Raw genomic sequence first — 24749 nt, forward strand, 5'->3', positions numbered from 1 at the left:
GGAAATACGTAAGGGCAGGTTCCGGTGACCGTGGAGACGTCGAAGGCAGCCGAATGGAGGAGGTGCCTCAGGGTGAGTGCACGGAGGGGGCGTGGGTGGCGGGGCTGAAGGGACAGGAGCCACTTTAACTGTGACCTTGTGCCCGCGCAGGCTGTCCCGGAACCGGCAGCGCCCAGGCGGGCCGAGGGGCCTCATGTCAGGGCTGCCCCAACCAGCGGCTCTGCGCCTCCGGAGCCGGCGCCGCTCCCGAGCCAGGTGAGGAAAGGGCAAGACCTGAACCGGAACTGAAGGGCGCTAGCCAGGAAGAGGTGGGACCGGGAGGCCTCTTAGGAGGGGTGGGTCTAGAGGAGGCGGGCCATGGAAAAGTCCGGAAGAGTAGAGGGAAGTAGTGGGATGGGGCGGAGCCTGAAGGACTATTGACTGGTGTGGAGTCCAAAGGGGCCTCAAGAGGGGCGGGGCCGGGGAGGGGGTGGGGCCAGAGGTTTGAGTGACAGTGACTGACGGGTCTGGTGGGGGCCGTCGTCCTAGGGAATAGGGTATAGACTTTGAACGGGGGGTTGCTCGGGAATATTCTTTGGACAGAATTGTCTTGCTTTTGAAAAGGATTGATTCTCCCATTCATTTAACAGAAATATATATTCACCTGGGCACAGTGCTCAGTGCTGGGGATACAGCTGCGAATAAGAGAGACGAGATCACTGCCCTAGTGGATGTGAGTTTAATAGGGGAGACCCACCATAAACAAGTGAGCAAGCAAATAAACCATCGCAGCAATAAGTATGACGAAGGACAAATCGGAGGGTGGGAAACACTGGGGATTTACCAAAAGGATCTTAAAAAGCAGGAGCCTGGGAGAATTCTGAAGGAGTTCGGAGAGAGAGTCGGGTTTGATTCCTGGGTCCTGCAAAGAGTATGACCTTGAGCGAGACTTCTGAGGTCTCTGAGCCTCCATTTCCTTATCCAGAATGGGGCAAGGGGCGCCTGGCTGGCTCAGTCCATAGAGCATATGACTCTTGATGTCAGGGTCATGAGTTCAAGCCCCACATTGGGCTTGGAACCAACTTTTTTTTTTTTTTTTTTAAGATTTATTTATTCATTTGAAAGAGAGTGCACTCACAAGCAGGAGATGGGGAGAGAGAGAGAGGAAGAGAATCCCAAGCAGACACCCCACTGAGTGCAGAGCCAGACCTGGGGCTTGATTCTGGGACCCTGAGATGAGCTGAGCTGAGCAGAAACCAAGAGTCAGACGCCTCTTGGAACCTACTTTTTATTTTTATTTATTTATTTATTTTTTAAAGATTTTTATTTATTTATTTGACAGAGAAAGAGATAGCGAGAGCAGGAACACAAGCAGGGGGAGTGGGAGAGGGAGAAGCAGGCTTCCCGCTGAGCAGGGAGCCCGATGTGAGACTCGATCCCAGGACCCTGGGATCATGACCTGAGCCGAAGGCAGACGCCTAACGACTGAGCCACCCAGGCGCCCTGGAACCTACTTTTTAAATATGGGGCAGGTAGAATATTTACTTCATGGTGGTATTTTAAGGAATTAAGTAAGTTGAAAGGTTGAATGCATAGCAAATGTATAATCTGTGATAGTTATCTGTGACTGGTCCTCATAAATGCCTGCTGTTTGTCAGGGATTCTTAACCTTGGCACTGCTGCCGTTTGGATCTGGATAATTCTTTGGGGTGGAGTGCTGTCCTGAGCCTTCTTAGACATTTTTTTAAAGATTTATTTGACAGAACACAAGCAGGGGGAGGGGCAGAGGGACAGGGAGACAATCTCCAGCAGACTCCATGCTGAGTGGAGCGCAAAGCCCAACAAAGGGCTCAGTCTCAGACCCTGAGATCATGACCAGAGCCCAAACCAAGAATCGAACGCTTAACCAACTGCGCCACCCAGGCACCCCTCATTGTTAGACTTTTAGCAGCATCTGTGGTCTCTACCCACTACATACCAGTAGCAACCCTTCCTCATGACAACCAAAAATGTCCCCAGGCGGATTTTGCCCCCAGGTTGGGAACCATTACTATGTGTGAAGCTCTTCTGGAGCTGAGAATATAGCAGTGAACACTTCAGACAGTCTCTATCCTCATGGAGCTTAGGTTCTAGCAAGGGGAGACAGACGAGTAAACCAATAAACAAAATTTCGAAGAGGATAACAGCTTTATTTTCTTTGTAGTACTTATTGCTGTCATTGACTAGGTGGTATTTCACACACAGTCCGTTGAAATAGCCCCAAGGATTTAGCTCCTACTAGTCCATTGGAAAAGTGACACTTGAAATTTAGTCAGGGACTTCATCACCTGATTTGCTTTCTTTGCAGCCATAGAAGAAATCAAAGAGAAAATGAAGACCGTGAAACACAAAATCTTGGTGTTATCTGGGAAAGGTGGTGTTGGAAAAAGCACATTCAGTGCCCACCTTGCCCATGGCCTAGCAGAGGATGAAAACACACAGGTGAGACCGTGGGAAAAACTGGGCGAGGCTCCTAAATGAGGGTGTGTGATGATATCTGGAGAACTGATTCCTTAGACTAAGTTGAATTGGTCTTTTGGGAATCTAGATCATTGCAGAGAGGAGGAGGAAATGCATGGCAGCTATGCAGTGAAATGAAGGGTTTCATTAGATTCTCTAGCTATGAAAATGGACAGCAGGTGTACATTTCTCTTGGCATGCTGATCATTTTGTTAAGTTCAGACTTCTTTCTCTTACCCCCTTTCTGCCTGTTTCTAGGCCAGAGTTCTGCAAGCTATAGCCCATGGGCAAATTCAGCCCCTCTCTTGCCTTTTTATGGCCTGTGAGCTAAGGATGATTTTTACATCTATAAACATTTGCTTTTAAATTGCTTTATAGTATCCTTGATTTTGCCCATAAAGCCTAAAATACAGTTGACCTTTGAACAACATGGGTTTGAACTGCATGGTTCCACTTATATGTGGATTTTCTTATAGTTATTTCGCTTAATAGCATTTTTTTTCTCTAGGTTACTGTAGTATGAGAGTACAGTGTGTAACACATAATGCACAAATATGTGCTAATCGACTGTTAACTATAAGACTTTGGTCAACAGTAGGCTATTAGTAGTTAAATTTTGGCGGAGTCAGTAGTAATACATGGATTTTCAACTGCACAGAGGTTGCCCCTAACCCCCCGCCTTGTTCAAAGGTCAAGTGTATTTTCTTTTTGACTCTTGAGGAAGAAAACATTTGCCAACCCCTGAACTGGGCCACTCACTGGTGCCCAAGTATACACGTGAGCACGAAAACTCCAATTGCCCAGTAAAAATCAGCTGCTCTCTGGATTTCAGCTTTAATGGAAAGTATGGTATGATGAGGAAGAAAAAAATACTTTCTACCACAAAGCTCGAATGGAAATTTACCGTGCCTGTGATTTTAAAAATACATTGGGTTGTTCATGGGACTCAGGATAATTTTGCATTGACCTTAGAAAAGTGATCCCAGTATTCACTTTGATTACCACTTGATACCTGATAAAACCATGAATACTGCGGTTTCTAATTTTTTTTAAAACGCAGAACACATTCCATCTTTGTTTTCTTCCAAAATGAAATTTTATTCAAAATTCCAGTGGAGAAAATGCTTACCCATCAGAGCTGCTAGAGCAGCATGCATGTCTCTTAGAATCCAGCTATCCCATGGGTTGACCCCTTGAATTGAGAGACCTGGCTGAGGACTTGTATGCTGGTGCTATGCGTGGCCTGTCTTAGCCTGGTGCTCTCTGGATGGGAATTGCCAACTAACTGTCCTCTTGCGTCTCAGGACACCGTTCAGGGCCTGCAGAGGAGTTCTGCGTAACACAGGCAAACAGTTGTGTTTTGTGCATGCTGTCCTTCCCATTTCAGTTCTTCCCACGGTCGTCATGCCTTCTTTATACATTGACTTATTTCTGAGCATTAGTTTTCTTCTTATGCATTTGTGATACTGAGTAATTTTTATATACAAGGGTTGACATTCAGTTCAGATTTCGTTTCTAACTGATAAATGGCCCTTCACTTTTGTTTGACTAAAAAAAAAAGAGTGCTAAATGGGGCTGTAAAGGTACATTTAATCTAGTATTGAAATTTCAAAACTGCCACATATTGCCCGTTCTATTTTGAAACTCTAAAAGCTGGGTAAATTTCAGTGTTGTATACCTGTAGTAGGTAAACCATTTTACGTAAGTGTGAAATAGCACCATAAGATCTTAACATAAAGCTTGATTTTTCTCCATAAAAAAGCCAGCTACAGTGAGCAGAGGATCTAGCTCACCATTCTTACATGCGCTGCAGGACACTGAGATGAGACACCTCGCCAGTGTCCAGGAACTCCAGGAATACAGTTCTCAAATCTCTGGATTAAGAAATTAGAGTTTGCTTCAGGACTGGGCAAACTGTGTGTGAAGAGCCAGATGGGGAATATTTTAGGTTTTGCTGGCCCTACAGTTTCTTTGGCAACTGTTTAGTCCTACCCTCAAACAGGAAAGCAGCCATAGACAGTCTGTAAACAAACAAACTTGGCTGTGTTCTAACAGAATTTTATTGTCACTGATATTTGAATTTCATAGAATTTTTACATCATGAAATAGACTTTTTTTTATTCCCCCCCCTCCCCGCCTTCTAAAAATGTAATAACTGTTCTTACCTCATGGGCTGTACAGAAACAGGTAGCAGGCGGGGTTTGGCCCCGGGTTGTAGTTTACTGGCCCCTGGTTTGGTCTGTAGTACCAGGAACACTGGTGTTGGCTGGGGAAGTGCATTTGTGAAGGAAGACTGAGACCTGGGCCAAGCCCCAGCCTTCTTGAGAGTGAAGAGGCTGAACTTGGTGATCTGTAATGCTCGGCTTTCCTCTCACTCACCCAGGATCTGAATTCTCCCTTATTCCTCATTTCTGTTCTGATCATTTTAGAATGCTGGAGCTGTTCCTGCCGGCCTGCCAATGGCTGAGGTGGGCTTCTCTGAAATCTGGCATCCACCATCCAAGATGTGCTGTAGGGATTTGGGACAAGGGTGAGAAGCCTGGGAGGGACAACTGGGCTTAGGGAAGGCAGCCTCTGGACTGTGGTGGGGACGGATGGAACGTGTGTATGGCAGGCAGTCTGGTGGGGCTCCTCTAGTGAAGGGGACCAAGGAAGAGGCTGAGCCAGACTAGGGAGGCTTTGAGTGACCTGGTAAGACATTTGGCATGCATAGAGGCAGGATTTGAGCATTGCTTTAGGAACATCGCAATGACAGTCAGCCCAGTGTGTGATTGGGTATCATTAGAGGGGACAGGAAGCCAGTCAGGAGATGGTGTTCATGTCTCGTGAGCAGCCACGAGGACCCTGATCAGGGCAGTGGGTGGAACAAGTGCGAGGGGACAAATGCGGGCGGAGTCGGGACGATGGAAGAAGCAGGGCCTCACCACTTCGGAGAAGAGGGGGTGTTCGGAGCTCCGGTTGAGCATTTGGGGCATGGTGGTGGGTACAGTCAAGCCTGGTGGTGGGGAATACAGGCTCTGGAGAGAGACTGCCCAGGTTCACATCCCAGTTCACCCACACCACTTCTGTGACCTTGGGCAGGTTACCAGGCTCTCTGCCTCAGTTTGCCCTGTAAGACAAGAGTCAGGAGCAAGTGAGTAATGCACGTAAACGTAAAATGCTTAGCATGGTGTCTGATGTGTAGTAAGTGCTCGATAAATGGCTGTGATAGCAATCATTGGTCCTTTATCCACTAACCGGAGCGCGGGGCAGAGGTGGTGATTATTTCTGCTTGTAGTGCCGGGTTTGTAGCCCGCCCCACCGGGCACAGTGCTGAGCAGGCTCAGAGTCCGCTTGTTGATCCATCCTTCTGTTAATCAACAGTCTCCTGCCCTTTGAGGTTCAAATGTGCATTGGCCAGTTGGTTGGCCAAAAACTGATTGTTTCTCTGAGAGAGTATTCATATCGTCCAGAATGCTCTCTGCTTTTGGAAGCTGTCAGGCATGTTTTATTGTGTGTGTGTGTGCACGTGAAATTTTTTTTTAATATAAAATCATAGTGTATTATTAGTTTCAGGGTAGAATTTAGTGATTCATCAGTTGGGTACAACACCCAGTGCTCATTACATGAAATGGCCTCCTTAATGCCCATCGTCCAGTTACATCCCCCCACCCACCATCCCTCCAGCAACCTTCAATTTGTTTCCTAGAGTTAAGAGTCTCCCTCTCTGATTTCATCTTCTCTTATTTTTCCTTCCCTTCCCCTATGTTCATCTGCTTTGTTTCTTAAACAGCTCTCTGAAGATGGGCTTTAACCAGGCCAGATGCAGGTAACCACTTGGAAAGAGAGAGCTGTTTGTATATAATGGTGCTTCTATATAATTCTGTTGTGAAGTAGCTGCCTGGACTTTGCAACTACAGGAAAACGCGCCACCATTTGGTGTGGAAATACGGCTAGAGAAGCTCGTATGCGATAAGAACCTAGGAAATATTTTAAATATTTATAAAAACAGTTTTGTTTTAAAATGAACAACTATGACTATTGTACAGTTACTTTCCTCACTGAGGACTCTGAACATTCCTGTATTATTTCATGTGTATTGAAGAACACATGGTGGCTTACCAAAAAAAAAAGTCCACACTTAGGAAAGTGTATTTCCTCACAGATCCTACTCATGACTGAAAATGCCACTGTGTCCAAAGGGTGCAGGATATTGACAGACAGTAGACTCTGAGTCTGTCTGGTTGATTGATCTCAAGTAGTACACATTCCTTCCTTGCCTAAATTGAGGAGGGAAACGCCTGGTCCCTTTTCTGTCTGCTATCTGGTGGAAGCTCATCCCTAACTCTGAGCAGGGCTGTTCTGTGTTAATGCTCAAGGCAGGCAGGTGTCCAGCAGCTCGTTAGGAAAGGGCATGAGCCAAGAGGGAGCAGAATTGGGAACCACCCCCCTGACTAATGATGGGCAGGCTGGAGAGGGTGTGAGTTGTGGTGAAGGGGGCAGGAGCCTTGATAGTTACACCTGAGCTGGGAGACACCACAGACTAGCATGCTGTTTATCCACCGCAGGGTCACCTGCTCCCACAAGTGACCCGGGGGTCATCTTGCCTTGTAATCTGAAAGGCGAGCTATAGCACTAACAGGTCTACTCTAGGGGCTTCCGGACTGAAGTTTCTGAGGCCTGTCTCTGGGGCTGATGGACTTTGGAGCTGGAAGGGACCTGATGATCTCCTGAACACTTGTTTGACAGAAGCTCCGACAGAAGCAATTTGTATGAAATGACCCAGCCTTGGAGTGCCAAGAGTCAGCACTACAGCTCACCTCCCAGGACTTCTTCTTAAGGGGAAGTTTGGGGGTGCTGAGTATGGGAAAGTTTTGGATCCTGACAACACCCTGTTCCATGACTCTCTGGCTGGGAGAGAGGTGTGGCAAAGCCTGTTTGTTAGATTTCTAGCACCTTCCACAGAGGCCCTGGTAAGATTTACTCAGGCACATTTGTCTCTGCTCGGGTTCTCTGGTCTGAGCAGAAAGGGAATCCAGTTGGATGGATGTTAAGGTAGTGACAGGTTCAACAGGAAGCCTGAAAGGGACAGGACACAGGGCCCCTCGGAGGTCTGCATAACAGGGACATGTCATAGCCTTTTTGGGTACCACCATGGGAGTGAGTACCCATGATTTGTTTCCTGCATCCTTGCATCGTTTCCCTCAAGATTCACCCCCTTGGTTGAGCATAGCTCCTGAAACAAATTGTTCCCCACAGAAAGGGCACGGAGACGGAGTGGCTAGAAACCGAGAGTACTGTTAAATCTGTTAGGGTCACAGTAATGGTGTAGTTTCCCGAGTCATGAGGCTCTGAGGTAAAATGTCTGTGGATCATTAACACATACCAGCCTTGTGTGTCAAGAAGGCGAAGGAAGTCAGGTTGTCAGCCTGAGTATCCTTCTGTTGCGTTCTTCAGGTGGTCCAGCAGAGGGCGGGGGAGGCAAGCGGCTGATCTGAGGATGAGAAGTTTTCCTGATCATGGGTGTGAGGAAGCAAGAGGTAGGTAGGGGTTTGCAGGGTGCAGTGAAGAGAGAAGCAAGAAACCAATTAAGGGCAAGTTAAAAAGTTACCCAGATGTGCTGCACTTTGGATGCTTGACATTTGAGCTTTCAAGATGAGTATTAACTCTCCTCTTCAGAGGGTTCCTGAAGACCGTCTCAGACCTCATTTATCACACTGAGAAAGCAAGGATGTTTGGGGTGGAAGGAGTGATTGGAGGTTGCACAGATCACTAGCAAAGAGCTCTTCTAGACTTCTTTCAGGAACCTTCCATCATTAACCCTCAGGATCACAGCACAGTGGGGCTCGGTCACAGCTCAGTGGGAGGTTCCACTCTGGCCCTTCTCTGCAGGCCCCATGGGGTGGTGGAAAGAGCCCTGGTGTTGGAGTCGCCAGGCTTCAGATTATGTCCTGGCTCTGCTGCTTGCTTCCTGAACGAATCCTTGGGCCTCTCCAACCTCCATTTCCTCTTCTATAAAGCCGAGATGATGATACCCACCCCTCAGGCACGTGGTAGAGGCCGAGTGAATGGTGGCTGGACCTGAATCTTTAAGGGACCTGACGCCGGGTCTGGAGGATCACCCCAGAGTGAGGCCAGACATGGGGGATGGGTGTGGAAATCCATGGTGTTGCTGTGCTTTGCCAAGCTCTTTAGGAGTCTGAGACTGTGTGGCCATGGCCTGGAAGATAAATGTTGGAACTCCCCCGAGATTCCTCTCGGTCCTTGCTTGACTCCATTTCTTTCCATCTTCTCTCCTTCCTCCTTTCCTCAAGAACTCTGTTTCCTTCCCAGTGGTGTACATCTGAAAGATTGTACATTCAGTCGAGTCACTGCTCTGGTCTCTTCTTATTTCCCAGGTCGCTCTTCTGGACATTGATATATGTGGGCCATCAATTCCCAAGATAATGGGACTGGAAGGAGAACAGGTAATAATGATCATGGGAACCACAGGAAAGTATTCTCACGGCACACCCTAGCACTGGACTACTCCCACACAAAGGGGTCAGCAGAGCCATGCATTTTTACACGGCCCTGTTGAAACCAGGTGAATGTTCACCAGTCCGTCTGTCTGCCTCAATGACCACCGTGAGCTTGGGGGTTGGGACTGGATATAAAGTGCACCCACATCATTTGAGAAGCATCAGTTTCAGTGCCTTCTTAAAGGGGAAGGGAAACAGCAAGTAAAATGCAGAAGTAGGACACAGAAACTTCGCACTGCCTGGGAAAGCTAGACCAGTTCTTGCTAGGGGTCTGTACCCTGGAAACGAGGGAATGTTTTTGCCCTTGTTGTCACCCCTGGGGAACTGAGACTGTGAGGTGGCAAAGTGACATGGGGTGGGGACAGGGCCGCAGCACCACAGCAGTCCATGCAGGTGCCGGTCCCCCTCCTCCCCCCGGGTGGCAAGAAGCTGTCCCAGAAAGGGTCCCCCTCAAAGGCAGTGCACTGAAACAGGGCTGGGGGGCTAGGATGTTCCCAGGGTGTCACATGGGTTCGTTCATTACGTCATTGCTGGGCCCTGCTGGGTGCTGGGATACAGTAGTGCATGAGGCAGATCAAGCCCCCTGCCCTGGTGGGAGGCTGCAGCTGATAGTAGAAAATGAAAGCTGGGTAAGGGGACAGGGTGAGCCAGGGTGTGGTCAAGGGCACCATGCTGTGGAGAGCGGGTGAAGAGCCTTCTGGGCCACGGGAGCAAGTGCAGGAGCGCTGAAGCCAGCATGTACTCCGAACAATGAATAGTGGCAGAGGGACAAAGGGAGGGTGGCTGGACAGTAGCCAGAGGCAGACAGGCCAGCCTGTGGACTCTGCTCAGGGCTTGGGATAGATGCTGAGGGGGCTGGGAAGGGCACGACGCCGTCCAGGGTGGAGGCAGAGCTGCAGGGTGCACGTCCGCGCACGCGCCCACCGGGAACAGGCTGTGTAGCAGGCGCCCGCAGCATGGCCGAGCGCCTGCTTACCTGTAAGCGCTGTCCAGCTAGCCCTGACTGCACCCTTATGTGAGCATCCTACGAACGCCGACGTTTTTACGTGGTGAGAGAACAGAAGTTGTGCTCTTTTCTTCTACACCACGGGGCATTTCCTTTATCCCTCTTTCAAGCCTGCCACTGTGGAGACTGAGTTTAAACAGGAATGAAGGGTGGTGGTTACATTAAGAGCTGGGTGAACTAGGTGCAGAGGGTTGGGCATACAGCTGTGGTGAGGAGCATGGACTCAGACATGGAATTGTTGAATCACTGGAGTACCTCTGAAACGGATGCAGCATTGCACATTACCTGTATTGGAATTTAAAAAGTACATAAAAATTGAAAAGACCTTAAAGCCAATCACCCAAGACGATGTATTCTAGGGCTGCATTTCTGGGAAGTGTCCAGAACAGGCACATCTGTGGAGACAGACAGGAGCTGGGGGTCACCTAGGGCGGGGGGGGGGGTGGCGGGAGGATGTGGAAGGATTGGGCGTGACCATCATGGGGCACAGAGTGGCTTCCTGGAGGGATGAAAATGTTCTCCAACTGACTGCTGGGTGCCCAGCTCTAAGAATATCCCAGAAGCCACATCAGTACGCTTTGAACAGGACGCTGGTGTGGTATATGAATTAGGTCTCTATAGAGCTGTTTAAAAAAGTAAGACTTCATCAAGAAAATGGGCTTTTTGTTTCAGCTACTAGGTTGGTCTAAAGCCCACTTGCTAAGACTGATGTGTAGTTGGAAGTTGAGTCAGTCTCGTCTCACGATGAGAAGACAGTGCAGAGTGGAATGCTGGCTATTACTGAACACCTGCTGGAAGGAGAGAGTCTGAATCTCAAGGTGGCCCCATGAGCTTCCTGTTGGCCCCCTCCCCCCGGGGGGTGCAGCAGACCAGCACAGATGCTCAGGCCATGGATGGGGCAGGTTCTGGGCCACCTGTTTCAGTGAAGCAAACCCCTTTCCTGGAGTTGCAGAGGTGGCCTGCATTTCCTCAGCAACACCCCCACCCCCCGAGTCCTGTCCCACTTACAACCTACCTTACACCCCAAATTATATGTGAACTCGGCCAAGCTTGGTTCCCTGCCTGGATCTAAGCAGTTTCAAAATAACACAACCTGGGGGTAGGGAGGGGGTAGGAAATACAGCTTCTGTTACCCACTGCCTCGCCCCTAGCTGCTCACTCTCTAGTAAGAATTGAGTGGTGGCATTTAAGACAATGAATTGTATTTTCTAAAACTGTCTTCCTAATCTGTAAGTCTGTGTGGGTGAGAAGTATGCCCACAGTGCCTCATTTCTGACCAGTGAATGTCGGTGTTCTTGTTCCCGCAGGTTCACCAGAGTGGCTCGGGCTGGTCTCCAGTGGTGAGTTTTCACACCTTTGCCTTATTTGCAAGGCAGTGTGCCCTGGGTCATGTGTTCAGAACGGATATGGTTTGGGCTGGCAGCACCCTCCTCAACCCAACTGTTGATCCATCAACGAGTATTGATAGGGGCATTCTTCTAGGCTCAGGGAACACAAGTAAGGTCAGGGATTGGCAGACCGTTTCTGTAAAGGGTCAGATGGTACGTATTTTCAGTGTATGGGCCATACACTATCCACCATTATAGTGTGAAAGTCGTAGTATGTAAATGAATGACCGTGGCTGTATTCCAGTAAAACTTTATAGAAGACCCGGAGGCGGGCCAGGTTTGGCCCGAGGGACCACAGTTTGCCAGCCAGGCGAGGGACTGCTGCCGTGGTTCCCACACTGCAGCATGTGGCCCCGGGGTGCCTCGTTCCAGTCCCCCAGTACGGTAACCCTCCTTCCCCCAAAATGGTTTGTGGATTCAAAGAATGAATAGGCCCAGAGATCACACGGTCATTTTGTTCTCAAAATGGTTTTTTCAGTCTGAGCTCCGATAAACAACAAGGAAGTGTTATGTGCTGTGGTTTTAAGTGTTCTTTGCTTTCTCCTCCAGTACGTGGAAGACAACCTGGGGGTGATGTCAGTGGGTTTCCTACTCAGCAGTCCTGACGATGCCGTTATCTGGAGGGGACCAAAGAAAAATGGTTTGCCACTCTTTTTCTCTGTGAGCACAATCTTCCAAGAGCAGAACTGCTTTAGGTTTCCTTTTCAGCCTGTCCCATCAGGACGGCAATAGTCCCCTGCTGGGCTTTGCAGAGGATCATGGTTAAGCATCTGGTTGCCTCTGTCTTGGCTGGTTGAAGAGAGCTAATAAAAATGGAGAGCTGATAGAAATTGTTTTGTTTGTGAGGCGACCGTGATAACCACTACACTACGGAAACGGGATAAAATTATTTTATGTTTACTGCGAGTGTTTCTGTATTTGAGACCTAGGTAACTCTGAATTAAAAGTGTGGTTTTATAATAGCTTATTTATGTCCAGGAAGTGTGTGAGGTGAAATCCTAGCAGGTTGGTTGGGCACGGAGGCTTCAGGTGACCGTGCAGAAGTGTCCTTTATAGGGCACGGCTCCTCAGCCTTTGCACTATTGCCTTTGGGGGCCAAGTAATTCTTTGTTAGGGGAGGGGTGGACTGTGCTCCACATTGCAGGATGTTGGCAGCACCCCTGGCCTCTAGCCACTAGATGTCAGTGGCGCCCACACCCCCGTCGTAACACCCCTGATTTAGAGCACAGGCCAGGTGTACATGAAGATTGCAAAGTGCCTCTGTAACATTGTAGATAAGAGAGAAGAGGCCTCACCGGCTTACTCGCGTGCGTTCTCTCCAGGCATGATCAAGCAGTTCCTTCGTGACGTGGACTGGGGAGAGGTGGACTACCTTATCGTGGATACCCCGCCCGGCACGTCGGACGAGCACCTGTCGGCCGTCCAGTACCTGTCGGCGGCACACATCGATGGGGCTGTGATAATCACCACCCCCCAGGTGAGCAAGCGCCCCGGGGGAGCTGCCTCCAAACTTGGCTGTGTCCAGCCTCGAGGCCCATTTCTCGAAGCAGCTCCTGGAACATGTGCTCCAACAGCCCTCAGTGTGGATCCCCAGAAGCCTTGTTAAAAGCTTTATGTTTGGTCCAGGCATTTGCTGTCCACAGATAAGCATTCCACAGTTATTTCTGTCCACAGATGAAAGCACTAGCAGCTCAGAGTTGCCTTTCAATGTCCTTCCCAAAGCCGGCAGGACCCCCTGTGCCGTTCCGATCTGGCTTGTCCCTCGTGGTCACGTCACCCTTGCTGTGCTTACACAACCTGCGTGCTGCTTCCGTGCACCTTGTCCGGTTTCCCATCAAGCCGGCCTGGGGTGTAGACCGATTTCTGGATAAGCCGCTGCGGTCCTTGCTCCTCCTTCAGCAATGCCCAGCTCCTGTACCAGTCACCTAGAGGCCGTGCTGAACCCAAACGAAGGAGAGCACAGGAGTGTCCTCTGGAGCGAATCCAGCAGTGAACAAGCGCAGTCCGGTCTGCACCGGGCTTTCTTATCGTTGCCAAGAAAGCAGTACATTATTCTTTTCAGTTGTACCTTTTTTCACGATACTCTTCTCCGCTCCTAAGAAAGCACAACAAAGGAGGCTTTAGTCCGTGAATCAGTCCATACCACCCCTCGTGCTCCACCACACCTTCGCAGAGTACCAGCTCTGTGTGGGCCCCGTGCCAGGCACCAGGAAAGCAACAGACCAGTCCTCCCTCACAGCCTGTGTGGCTCATGGAGGAAGGTGGGTGCCGGACACGAGGCGCACACAGGGCTCCAACAACATTGACAGGCACCGCGCGCCACGTGAAGGTACCCGGGTTGGGGAGTGCTGTGACGGGGTGTGTGTGTGACCTCACTCTGGTGCCCTGTGGAGAGGGTCTTGGGGGCACATGGAAGGGCAGGACGCCACTTAAGCGGCGAGAGAGGGGAGCACCTGGCCCAGGGGGTAGTAGTGAGGATGGACTTATCCTTAACGATGTTTTGGAATTTTTACCGGGTGGGCCCCACTCTAAACCAGCAGTACCAAGGGCAGGTCCCAAACAAGTTACCTAAAAGGAAAACAATCTATTTGGAACGGAGCACTGTGATGTGGGATGTTGATAGTGGGGAGGTTTATGGGTAGGGGGCAAGGGGCATATGGGAACTCTTTCTGCTCAGTTTGGCTGTGAACATAAAACCACTCTAAAATCATTAAGAAACAACAAAAATCCAGTTGGCACAAAGGTGGCCTCTCCAAAGCCACATTTACTGTGAAAGCGAGCATGGTGTCCCCCTCGGGTTCAAGAGGGAAACAGACTGAGCAGATGCTGGCCCTTCTCCAGGAAGCCGTGGGAGGATGCCCCGCATTTGGTACTCTTCGTGTGGAACGTCTCTGGAGAGTGTGACTGAACAAGTATGGTCACCCACCTTCTCAGAGCCCTTCCCAGCTGCTGGCCCAGGCAGGCGGCTCTCTTTTGGGGGTCCTTTTTGACAGAGCAGGGGCTTTACTTAAAGGACCATTAAGGAGAGAACTGCTGAGGTGCAGTGAGATGCAGAGACTAATACCAGTTGATACCAGCTTATTTTCTAGCTAAATGTCTTTTTGTCTCTACCTTTGTCTCTTTTTTTTTTTGTCTCTACCTCAATCTCAAAGGGACCGAGAACCAACTGTATGCGTCAGGAGAAAGAGGTGACTCGAAGCCTTGAACCTTTGGGAGCCCAGGAGTGTTAGAGCCACAGAGGCTGGGGTGTGACCATACTTGACAACAGCAGGCTAGGAATTGTGTGTCTGATCCCGTGACCCGGGGAGAAGTAGAGAGGGAACCAAGCCAGGATGATATGCTACTTATTACTGTAAAAGGCGCTTTTGGAGTTCAGAAGTGAATTTGATCTAAATGTGGCAGTATTCCTTATTTTCTTCTTGTCCATAAAGTTGTTTTCGTTCATAATCGTCTAGATCAGAGGTTAGCGGACTTTTTCTATAAAGGGCCAGATAGTAAGTATTTTAGGTTTTGTGAACCACACGGCGGCCTCTGTTGCAAACACTTTTACCACCATAGGACAAAAGCAGCCAGTGATAATATAGAGAGGAACAGGCAGGGCTGTGTCCAGAAGTTTATTTAGAAAAACAGATGAGGGCGCCTGTGTGGCTCAGTCAGTTAGGCGTCCAACTCTAGGTTTCGGTTCAGGTCATGAGATCAAGCCCTGCGTAAGGCTCCGTGCTGGGTGTGGAGAGTCTCCCCCTCATCCACCCCACCCCCCACTTTCTCTCCCCGCCCCCCATAAATAAGTCTTAACACAAAAACAGACATCCAGATGGGACCCACAGGCCATACTTTGCTGTCCCCCTGATCTTGAAAATACAGCACAGTTTGGCTCGGTGTAGTATATTGATGAGAAAATAGAACACGGGGATGTTGTAAAAGTCATTTTTCTGTGTATTCGTTGTAAGTTTGCTATTTGGCCGTTCAGGTTTATCCTTTTAGGGTGTGGGGGGAAGTAGCCCCTAGAATAGGGCTCAGCACGTGGTTGGCACTAGAGAGATACTTGGTGAGTAAGTCTTTAAGGCTTTATGCTGGTGAACCCACTGCATCGCACCAGCCATCCCTGCAACCATGCAGACATTCTTTCTTCCACTTTGAAATAAATGGTCTTTTGAACCTTGATAGGAGGTGTCCCTCCAGGATGTCCGGAAAGAGATCAACTTCTGCCACAAGGTGAAGCTGCCCATCATCGGAGTGGTAGAGAACATGAGCGTCTTCATCTGCCCAAAGTGCAAGGTGGGAACGCAGCTGCCCACGGCTCAGCTAAGCAGTCCCTTCTGTGGAGGAGGAAAGCCTGGAAAGGGGTCTCAGCGACACTACTGCTGCTTTTCCCCGTCGTTTTGGGAAGTGCAATCACAAAAATGTCTGTTGCTGAGTTAATGAAAATTCGTCTGGTGGTTAATGTTTCACATTTCAACAGCCATTTTTTTTAAGTTGCTTAAAAATGTCCATTTTTAATGAATCTGAAACAAAATCCTAATTCTCCCTTTAACTTGCCTCCCAGAAAGAAACTCAGATATTCCCACCAACAACAGGGGGTGCAGAGGTCATGTGCCAGGATCTGAAGATCCCGCTCCTCGGAAAAGTGCCTCTGGATCCACACATAGGTGGGTGAGTCTCAACGCCCAGCCCAACCCTCCCTTGCCAGACGGGGCCTTCACACCCCGCTCGCCCACCACGGGCACGACTCTGGATAGGGGGGCAGCAGACGAAGAGCGCACACTCCGGAGCTCCCCTCCAGCCAAGAGAAACCATCAACTGTGAGGGCATGTCGCCATGGGAGTGAGCAGACCTCAGTGTGAGGAGGATGGCGGGGTGGGGCCTGGAAGGTGGGAGTGAAGACGGGTCAGGGATGTGCTCAGACAGGAATTAGGTTCTGAGGTGAAAGTCATGAATAGAATTAGCCTCGAACACCCCTTAAGAAGACATCCTGCCTCCTGCGAGGTCCAGCACAGTGTGCACGGCCCTGTCTCTCTCAGCACTAGACGAGGGTGTTGGCCTGCCTCTAGGGGCCTCATTGCATGAAAAATGCTCCCCTTTTAGTACCGGAGTTCCCTAGGTCCCCTCCAGACACTCCATGAGCGGCAGCAAGACTGAAGGGGGTGGTGGTGGACCCCATCCCCATTCAGTATTCACTTTCCGGTGTCAGCTTGCTGAGTGGCATGGTCGGGTCACCCACACTCTTAAAATGACACCTGCCTCCAGGTTTTTGTTTGCCCGAGGTAGAGTTGAACTTAGCTTAGGCTTGCTGCGCCTGTGATGTGTGGAAGTGGTGGGGCGGTAACGTCAGCAGAGGGGCCTGGGCCTGAGGGAAGCCTGGGGAGAAGGCTGGAAGGCAGGCTCGAGCCCACGTGTGGATGGCTGTGCAGCCAAGCCTGGGAGCTGGGCCTTCGGGGGTTAGGAAATGAGAATCGGAGACTGTGGGCATGGGGATGAGTGCAGAGAGGGAGGCCTTCAGGGGGACCTGCAGGGGAGCGCGGGAAGGAGGCCTAGGGCACAGGGGCATGGAGGAAGAGGGACACACATGTGCGGGAAGGTGACAGGATTTGATGGGTGGGGAGAAAGGTGGCAGATGTCCGAGCCATCTAGCAGATGGGGACATCTCTGAGAAGCAGTGAACACGGGAGGCCGTGTTAGGAGGAGGGCCAGGTTCCGCCTCACATGCTGGGTCTCGAGGCAGGGAAGGCCTTAGGTTTGTCAGCAGGTTCAGGAATGTCGTGGGAGGTGCCCTTCCAGGTGAGACTGGGGCATGTAGAGAGGAGGGGCCCAGAGCATGGTGTGGAGGGTGCAGCCTCGAGGGGCCGGGCCGCGCGGGGACCGAGCGCCTGCTTGGAGAACCCTGGCACCCAGGAGCGGGTCCCGAGACCTTTCCTCACTTGCCCCCTGCCCCGAAACCCCGCCCTGCTCTGTGCTTTCCTCCATGCAACACAGAAAACTCCAGCTGCTTCTTAGCAGGGGTACAGACACCCAGGAAGGTGACTGTTGGCACTGACCAGACGTGGTGCTGAGTTTCCCCACCTTTTCCCTGCAGGTGCGGGAGCAAGCGTCTCCTGCTCAAAGGCCCTCGGGGCAGGTAGACGGCAGGAATGCGTGCGGGTGGGCCGTGGCCTCCTGGCACTCTCGCTGCTGTCAGCCTCTGCCTATGCCACGGCCTGCATCCAGGTCCCTAGGGCAGGAGTGGTGGGCAAGAGATTAGGGGGATGCCTGGCAGAGAATGGGAAGGAGAGAGGAAGGGGGAGGTGTGTGCCTTCCTGCCTGGCTCCGGCTTCAGCCAGGCTTTTCTTTTTCGGGCCATTTTCCACAAAGAAGCCAAGTTCTGAGCACTTTACAGTAGATGCTAGCAAAGCAGAGGACCCCGACTACAGCTGCTGCACAGTCCCAAGCTCAGAGAATGAAGTGCCTGCCTTCTAGTGGACAGGCCTGTGTGACAAGTTACGGGGCCTCGAGCCTCACTTGTAGCTGAAATCACGAGGCCGGCGAGCATCAGAGCAGGGTGGTTAGCACTGTCCTCTGCTGGGAAGGACGACAAAGCTGTGAGGTCACTGTAGACTCCCGCCCCCCCCCCCCCACCAGAGCTCTTTTTGTCCAGTGGGAGCAAAGGCAGATTCCTGGGAACAGACCAGAAGCTGTGAAGGCACACACTCCAGGCCACGCTGGGAACTCCATGGCAAAAGGAGGTGCTGCCTCTCTGGCCCCCGGATTCTCAGCCCCGCCTGGGCCCCACAGCCCTGCTCTTGCTCCGCCAGCTGGGGACGCCACGCCCCGATGGCCTCATCTGTCAGAGCAGGTGGTAACCGGAGGGGAGTTGTGGAGACGACACCAGAGGAGCCCCAGAAATTCTCAGAAATGAGCTCTTCAGACAGTAATGCCTGTTCTTGGGAGCACAGAGAGCAAAGGGGTCCCAACCAGGGCTGTGAAAATCAGTACACACTGCCCATTAGGTGACTGTTCTGGGACCTGGGACTTCCCAGAACTAGTCCGGCACATTCCCAGGGTAGCCTGCACTCATTTGGGCTCCACCTCTGCCAGCCCCTTCTCCTGGCTCCTTCCGTCCCTCGGTTTCCCTGTCTCGGGGCAGTGGCCCTTCCCAGGGCCCACCTGAGGTTGGGGAGCAGCTGGGAGCAGAACCACAGGCCTGTTTCTGCAGGAGTGCGGAGCCGGCGGACGGGAGGGGCTCTGCCCAGGCAGTCTCCTTGCACGGGTGTATTTAGGTTCCCATTCAGCTGTCCTTAGCTTTGCTTTTCACTATAAGCGAGGGGGAGCTCAAGTTCTTAATGTCACAGGCCCAAAAGAGCCCCTAGTTCACCTTGCCCATTTTCTTCATGGATTTTTTTTTTTTTTTTTCACTTTTCTAAGGTAAGAGTTGTGACAAAGGACAGTCTTTTTTGATGGACGCACCGGATTCTCCAGCCACTTTTGCCTACAGAAGTATCATTCAAAGTATGTGTATGCGTGAGTCCTGTGAATTCAGAAGGCTGCCTGGCTGGGTGTGAAGATCCCCCTTAGAGCCCTTTATGGGTCATCAGGGTCACTGCCCTTCACCTCAGGTGGAGACAGTCATGCTTGTGGGGGCTGGGATGACCCCTCAGCCCAGGAGGCTAGGAATCTTTGAGTAAGTGGTTGGGGGATGGCGGGAACACCATGTGCAAGCCTGAGTGTGCTGGTCATTGGCCCCCTGGGGCCTGGATTTTAAGGCAGCTGGGGTGGGGACAGTCATTAAAGCTATAGGCTCTTGGTCTGTGGCAAGTTCCTTTTGCCCAGGAAAATGGTGTCCAGGGCAGAGAGCAGCATTCCTGGGCTTCTGGATCTGTGGAATGGGCTGATGTAAGATCTCCAGCCGTACACTTTCGAAGAGTCAGGGCATCGGCAGAAACAGGACCATTTGGGGAGTTCAGCCGTGCGGTGATTCGGCCCTCGCCAACAGAGGCAGGGCTGCCTGAGAAACGGGCACACCACCACTGCGTTGTCTCATGTTCCAGGAATTCAGGAGTTCTGTGGTCACCATCCCCCGAAAGAAGAGCATTTCCTCAGTTCCTGAAACACACGAGAGCATTTGAGACGCAAGCTGCACGTGCAACTCAGCCTGAGCAGCCTGGGGACAGTGTGGGGATCTTGGGCAGAAAGGGACCAGATTCTGGTAGGGTGTGAAGTCATTTCTGCAGAGACACTTTTAATTGTAGTATTTACACTTTTCGACATATATAAAGGCATTCTTTACAAACATGCTGTCTTAAGAATAAAAATGTCTCCTCAAACCTCTCCCCCAAGGCCTGCTTCCGGGAAACCAACAGCTTGTTGGTCAGGGAACTCTTCTCTGCTGGAAGCTTTTTTAAGGACCGAACCTCTTGCTTCAGCCACTGTGGCCTCCAAAGAGATGCCTAAAAAAGAACCATTGCAAAATCCACAGTCATGGTTTCGAATAACAAGGTCCAAATGCCACTGCTTTAGATTGAGGGGAAAATGAAGATGGCCCAAAAAGCCCTTAAATCACCCATGTAAACAGAACAGGGTGTCTGTGCCCGTGTCCCATGAACTAATGTGTTCACTGTCCAGTCATTTCCAGTGTCCTACAAGACCATTTATAGGGGTTTTTTTTAATTACTTGAAGAGACCGACCTAAACTCTAGAATTCTCCTCACTGCCAGGATATGCACAGGAACTGACAACTGAGGGAAGAGGTAATTCCCGTTTTCCAGCTCCCTCCGGGCATCCATGGAAGGATGGGCAAATCCCTTGGTTCTCTCCCTCTCCCCTCCTTTCCTTCCCCTCCCTTCGTGCCTGCACCCATGGTCAAATTTGCGCATGTTCCATGGGAGGAGAGAGGGAGGGGGCCGGGAAGCCCTGGAAGGGCCCCGTGCCCAGGCCCCCACTCCGGCTGGCTCCCGCCCTGCTGTGCGCCCTGGCCCACTGGCACAGCTGAGCCCCGACCTCCACCTCCATCCTGCCTCTTACCTAATGCTTGTGAATCTCCAGCCCCTCAAGGCCAGGCTTCTGGAAGTCACTTGGGCTGGCCTGCAAGGAGAAAAGTCAACTGTGGCTTTGTCCTCACACGGGAGGGGCCTGATTCTGCTGATGCAAGGGCCAGAGCAAACCCACAACATAACTGAAAGCCCAGAGGGCTCATTGCTCAATGTCTTGGCATAAGGTAGTACTGTTTAAATTTTAACATAGCTCAAACTGTCAAATTGAAAAGATCTCACACTTCAGAAATAAATGTTAGGTTAAAGGAATTCTGTGGGTGTAGTACTTAATGCTGTAGTTTTTAAATCCCTTAAAACTAACAGTGGCAGTCACAAAAAGGACCAATACAATAGGATTCCACTTATGTGAGGGCCCTAGAAGAGTCCAATTCATAGAGCAAAATAGATGGTGGGAGGCTGGGGAGGAGAGACCAGGAGTTACTATGTCATGGGGACAGAATCTCAGTTTGGGGTGATGAAAAAGTGTGGTGAGGGACAATGGTGATGGTTGCATGAAAGCGCGAGTGTATTTAACACCACTGACTCGTTTAAAGTGGTCAATTTTACGTTGTGTCTATTTTAACATACACACACACTAACCCTGGCAGCCTAGCTGATCAGGAAAACGTTAAAATCACATTTGCCAGTAGGCCACCTGTGCTTAAAGCATCTGGAGTGCAGGGGTCCAGGAGAGAGAGCTCAGTAACTCACCGTCTGGAACACCGTCTGGGACAGAAAACGGGCTGTGACTTTGCTGATGTCACTCTCCCCTCCCATTTTACAAAGGATGTAGCCATACAGGTTAGCGGCTTGGAGAGAAATCCCAGCTATCACAAGGGCCTGCACGCAGACAAAGCAAAGGTCGTTCTTCTAAGAGCATGTATTGAAATTTTCCTCCCAAACTACATAGCAGTGGCTCTGGCCTGTACCTGGTAACAGCCAACCCTTCTTGAGCACTCAAATAATCACAGACACTTTTTAGTCAGCAACAACCCAAGAGGGTGGTACCATTATCATCCCATTTTGTAGGGAAGAAACTGAAACCCAGAGAAAGGAAAGTTGCCCGAAGTCCCAGAGCTGATGCCTGGCTGGGCCAACAGCCAAACTCCAGAGCCCCCACTTTTGATTACGCTGCTACTTCTACCATCTATGGATGTTTTCTCACTGAAGGAGCCAGATCACAGCAATTAAATATTTGAGTAATAAAACTAAAATGGGGCGCCTGGGCGGCACAGTCAGTTGAGCATCCGACTCTTGGTCTCAGCTCAGATTTTGACCTCAGGGTCATGAGTTTGGAGCCCTGCATTGGGCTCAGTGCTGGGTCGGGAGTGTACTTAAAACCTGTAAAAGCTTCAGACCTCAGGCTTGCTTATTCCTATTTAGGAACATTCTAAGGTAGGATATCACATGATTTTGCTTACAACTCGTCTCTCAGCATTATTCATAGGAGTCCAAAAGATACACCCAAATGTCCATCAGCGGATGAATGGAGAAACAACACAGCATGTCCACATGATGGAATATTACACAGCCATTAAAAAAAAGGACTGATAAATGCTACAACACAGATGAACCTTGAAATTTGGTGTTAAGTGAAAGAAGGGTACAAACGATCACACTAAAGAATTCCAGTTACAGGCAACGTCTAGAATAGGTTAAGTGTTGGAACAGAAAGAGGAGTATGCCAGGCGCTGGAGGTGGTGATGGCTAGAGGGTACAGGGCTCCTTTTGGGGGTGCTGAAAATATCCTAAAATGGGCTGTGGTGACGACCGCACACTGAATAGACTAGAAGCCCCCTGCATTGCACGTGCTAAGTGGGTGGACTGTACAGTATGTCAATGGCCTCAGCAAAGTCTCAAATCAACGGACAGATAAGAGAACCCACTCCTGCAACCCTGGTCTGTGCAGATGGCAAAGCACCATCCGAGTCGGGGTATCGCCTTACCAGCCACTTGAGCTTCAAGGAGAATAAGGTGCTAAAGAAGAACACGATCCAAATGAGCGGGCAGATGATGAGGCCGAGCCAGAAGATGCGAGCTTCAGCCTCTGTGGCAGCGATCTGATTCGGAGAGGCCTGTTAAAGGGAGAAAGAGTCCGTGTTCAAAATGAGTAAAAACGGTCGCAGAGCAGCCCGCGGTCCTCTTGGCTTCTCATCCGCGGACTTCTGCTACCCGCTGGTTTTGGTGGCGCCCCCGCAGCGGTGGGCTCGGCCCTAGGCGGGAATCCGATCTGCACAAAGCCCAGAAGGGACCCATGCAAACTTTCCACGCCATTTTCCTGGTTCGAGTTTGACTCGTAATGGACAATACCTTTCTGGCTTCAAAAATCCAGTGGCTTTTCCCATCTTCATCTATCTGGTTCCACCAGCGGAGGCCCACCATGAGTCTCCCGGTTACGTTCTGGGGGAAATGGACAGAAGGACTCTAAGCACGCCACAGGGAAAGAAAGTCCTTGTCTTTTCACTGATGAACAAAATAAAAGTCAGCAGTTTGTGTTGAACTTATCCTGGGAGCAGGAGAGGTAAGCTGAACTAAGCTTACCTTAACCAGTGACTTCCCTACCCTGTGCACACGTGCACACACACCCCCAAACAATATGTAGCAATATGTATTTTAAATATATGCAAATTTTAGCAAAAAAGCCCCAAGCTGTAGGGAGTTGCCACCCTCATGACATACATATCTGCAACCACGGCAGCTGAGAACCAGGACCATTTTCTAACTCTTAACAATGTTTAAGTGATGTTGGCTCACTATTTCTAAGGATCTGCAGTTTCGAAGAAAAGTACCTTTTGGCCCAGATCAGCCACGTGCCTCGGGAACGTTAGTGACCACAGCCCTCGTGCGTTCACGAGCGATGGCGTCACGAGTGAGGGGGCCTTACCTTCACAGACCAGAAGTCAAAGGACAGGAGGAGGAGCACAGTGACGAAGCAGCCCACAAAGCTTCTGCTGAACCAGTCGCAGCACACATAGGTGACAATGGCACTCACCCGGAAAAACAGGTGGAAAAAGGTGGCCAGCGGGTGCCTAGGGAAGAACCCAGAAGCCCCCTCACTGCAAAGGCCAAGAGGGCAAGCACCAGACTCACTGTATGGGCTCTGACTCCCCATGCTCTGCCCCGGGCACTTCAAGCCCCGCTCCATCAGGCGGCAGGTCTGAGACCGTCAGCAAATCAGAAGTGCTGAAACAGTCATCGTACCAGCATCTTTGCCCTCTCAAAGAATCCAGTACTTTCCCCTCATTTGATTCCAAATATCATGGGCCCCCTTCGAAACTCGGCCACCTTTGAAGTGAAACAGGACAGTGGTCACTGCCTTCCCACCTGGTAGTGATAAGGACCAGTTCCCTAAAGGTAAAGGTTGGGTTATTCCACCAGTAACTGAGCAAGCCGCCTGCAGCCCACAGGTGCAGAATCTCGTGTCACTGGGGAACCCATGTTCCTGGATAGAGGGAAATCATGACTCATCCCACATCAGTTGCTTTAAAGAAAAGTCTAGAAAGGCCAGAGACCCAAGGCTAGCTCGAGCACAAGGGCTGCCCACGTATCCAGAGCAGAGAGAACACATGCCCACAGGGGTCCGGCAGTTGATGGTCGGGGGGGACACGGGCCAGGTAGAAGACCCTCACACCATTCTGTTTTCTCTTTGGAATCCGCTTTGGTAGAGCACGAGTAGGAAGAACTCAGATGGAGAAAGCCACAGTGCAAGCCAGGTGGCAGATGGCAATGAAAGCAGCAGCCAGCACTGGGAGGGAGGGGCAGGAGGAGCGGGCCGCCCCACCAGGACTGCCAGACCCGCTGTTTGCATGAGAAGCCAGGAATTCAGAGTTGCGACAGGAAAATGTTTTTACGTGACGGCGACTAATAACGCTAATAAAATAGCGCAGGCTGTGTTGCATGCTGGCTCACAAGCCTCCATCTGACAACCCCTCGGGTGCTCAGAGAGGTAGCCAGCAGACCTGGAGCTGCATCGGGGAGGGACCTGCTCGTCCTCCCAAGGAAGGACCGTGCAGAGAAAGCAAACTGGACTCCTAGGGAATTGTGCGGTCCTGACTCTCAAGGGAACAGGACGGACTCGAAAGCAGGATTTATAATGAGCTCTGCATTTACTCCTGATATTCCAAAGGAAGAAGGAGCACTGCCAAAACCCCAGCTATCTGCCACAGCGCTTCTCGCCTGTGCCTTTCAGATGCTGAGCTCTCCTGGCGGCCTGGCGCAAGCCAGCCTGGGACATGGACCCGGCCCTGAAGAGTCAGACATGATCCGTACGCCCTCCACATCCGGAATGTCCCCGAAGATTATACCCTTGGGGGTCTCTCATACCCTCTTTTTTTTTTTTTTAATTTTTATTATTTTTTTTAAAGATTTCATTTGT

General features: G+C 50.7%; 2 protein-coding genes across 6 annotated transcripts in view; one reads left to right on the forward strand and one right to left on the reverse strand.

Moving 5' to 3' along the window:
- Positions 1 to 24731, forward strand: NUBP1 (nucleotide binding protein 1). 4 transcript variants are annotated; one of them, XM_035022262.1, is made up of 11 exons: positions 1 to 72; positions 151 to 255; positions 2327 to 2460; positions 8856 to 8924; positions 11292 to 11324; positions 11922 to 12012; positions 12695 to 12849; positions 15540 to 15650; positions 15919 to 16021; positions 18771 to 18854; positions 24564 to 24731. In XM_035022262.1, exons 1-11 carry the CDS (start codon positions 54 to 56, stop codon positions 24620 to 24622), a joined length of 963 nt encoding a protein of 320 aa, XP_034878153.1. In that variant the 5' UTR covers positions 1 to 53; the 3' UTR covers positions 24623 to 24731. The 4 variants fall into 4 exon arrangements, with proteins under 4 accessions (XP_034878153.1, XP_034878152.1, XP_034878154.1 ...); XM_035022261.1 differs by lacking the exon at positions 24564 to 24731 and adding an exon at positions 19394 to 19669; XM_035022263.1 differs by lacking the exon at positions 24564 to 24731 and having other exon boundaries at positions 15919 to 16025; positions 18771 to 18858.
- The window catches only part of TVP23A (trans-golgi network vesicle protein 23 homolog A), a 29900-nt gene continuing 23893 nt past the window's right edge, over positions 18743 to 24749 (reverse strand). The window contains exons 3-9 of one of the 2 annotated variants that reach the window (XR_004682309.1): positions 23259 to 23403; positions 22685 to 22774; positions 22321 to 22449; positions 21086 to 21214; positions 20367 to 20426; positions 19671 to 19792; positions 18743 to 19448 (exon numbers count right to left, since the gene is read on the reverse strand). Coding sequence is in view for 1 of the 2 variants with exons in the window: in XM_035022266.1 (XP_034878157.1) it covers positions 20367 to 20426; positions 21086 to 21214; positions 22321 to 22449; positions 22685 to 22774; positions 23259 to 23403 (553 nt within the window). In the remaining variant the exon portion in view is untranslated. Of the gene's footprint in view, positions 19449 to 19642; positions 19793 to 20366; positions 20427 to 21085; positions 21215 to 22320; positions 22450 to 22684; positions 22775 to 23258; positions 23404 to 24749 lie in introns of those variants that run through there. The other variant, XM_035022266.1, reaches the window with a different exon arrangement.

Source organism: Mirounga leonina, unplaced genomic scaffold (assembly GCF_011800145.1).
Source record: "Mirounga leonina isolate KUSES-001 unplaced genomic scaffold, KU_Mleo_1.0 Mir_175, whole genome shotgun sequence".
NCBI classification, from domain to species: domain Eukaryota; kingdom Metazoa; phylum Chordata; class Mammalia; order Carnivora; family Phocidae; genus Mirounga; species Mirounga leonina.

Bases quoted from the DNA above. Each gene is read 5' to 3' on its own strand.
- NUBP1 (XM_035022262.1), top strand. The intron at 2,461-8,855 runs GTGAGACCGTGG...CTTATTTCCCAG, and splicing joins CAGAGGATGAAAACACACAG to GTCGCTCTTCTGGACATTGA. The intron at 12,850-15,539 runs GTGAGCAAGCGC...GAACCTTGATAG, and splicing joins TGATAATCACCACCCCCCAG to GAGGTGTCCCTCCAGGATGT.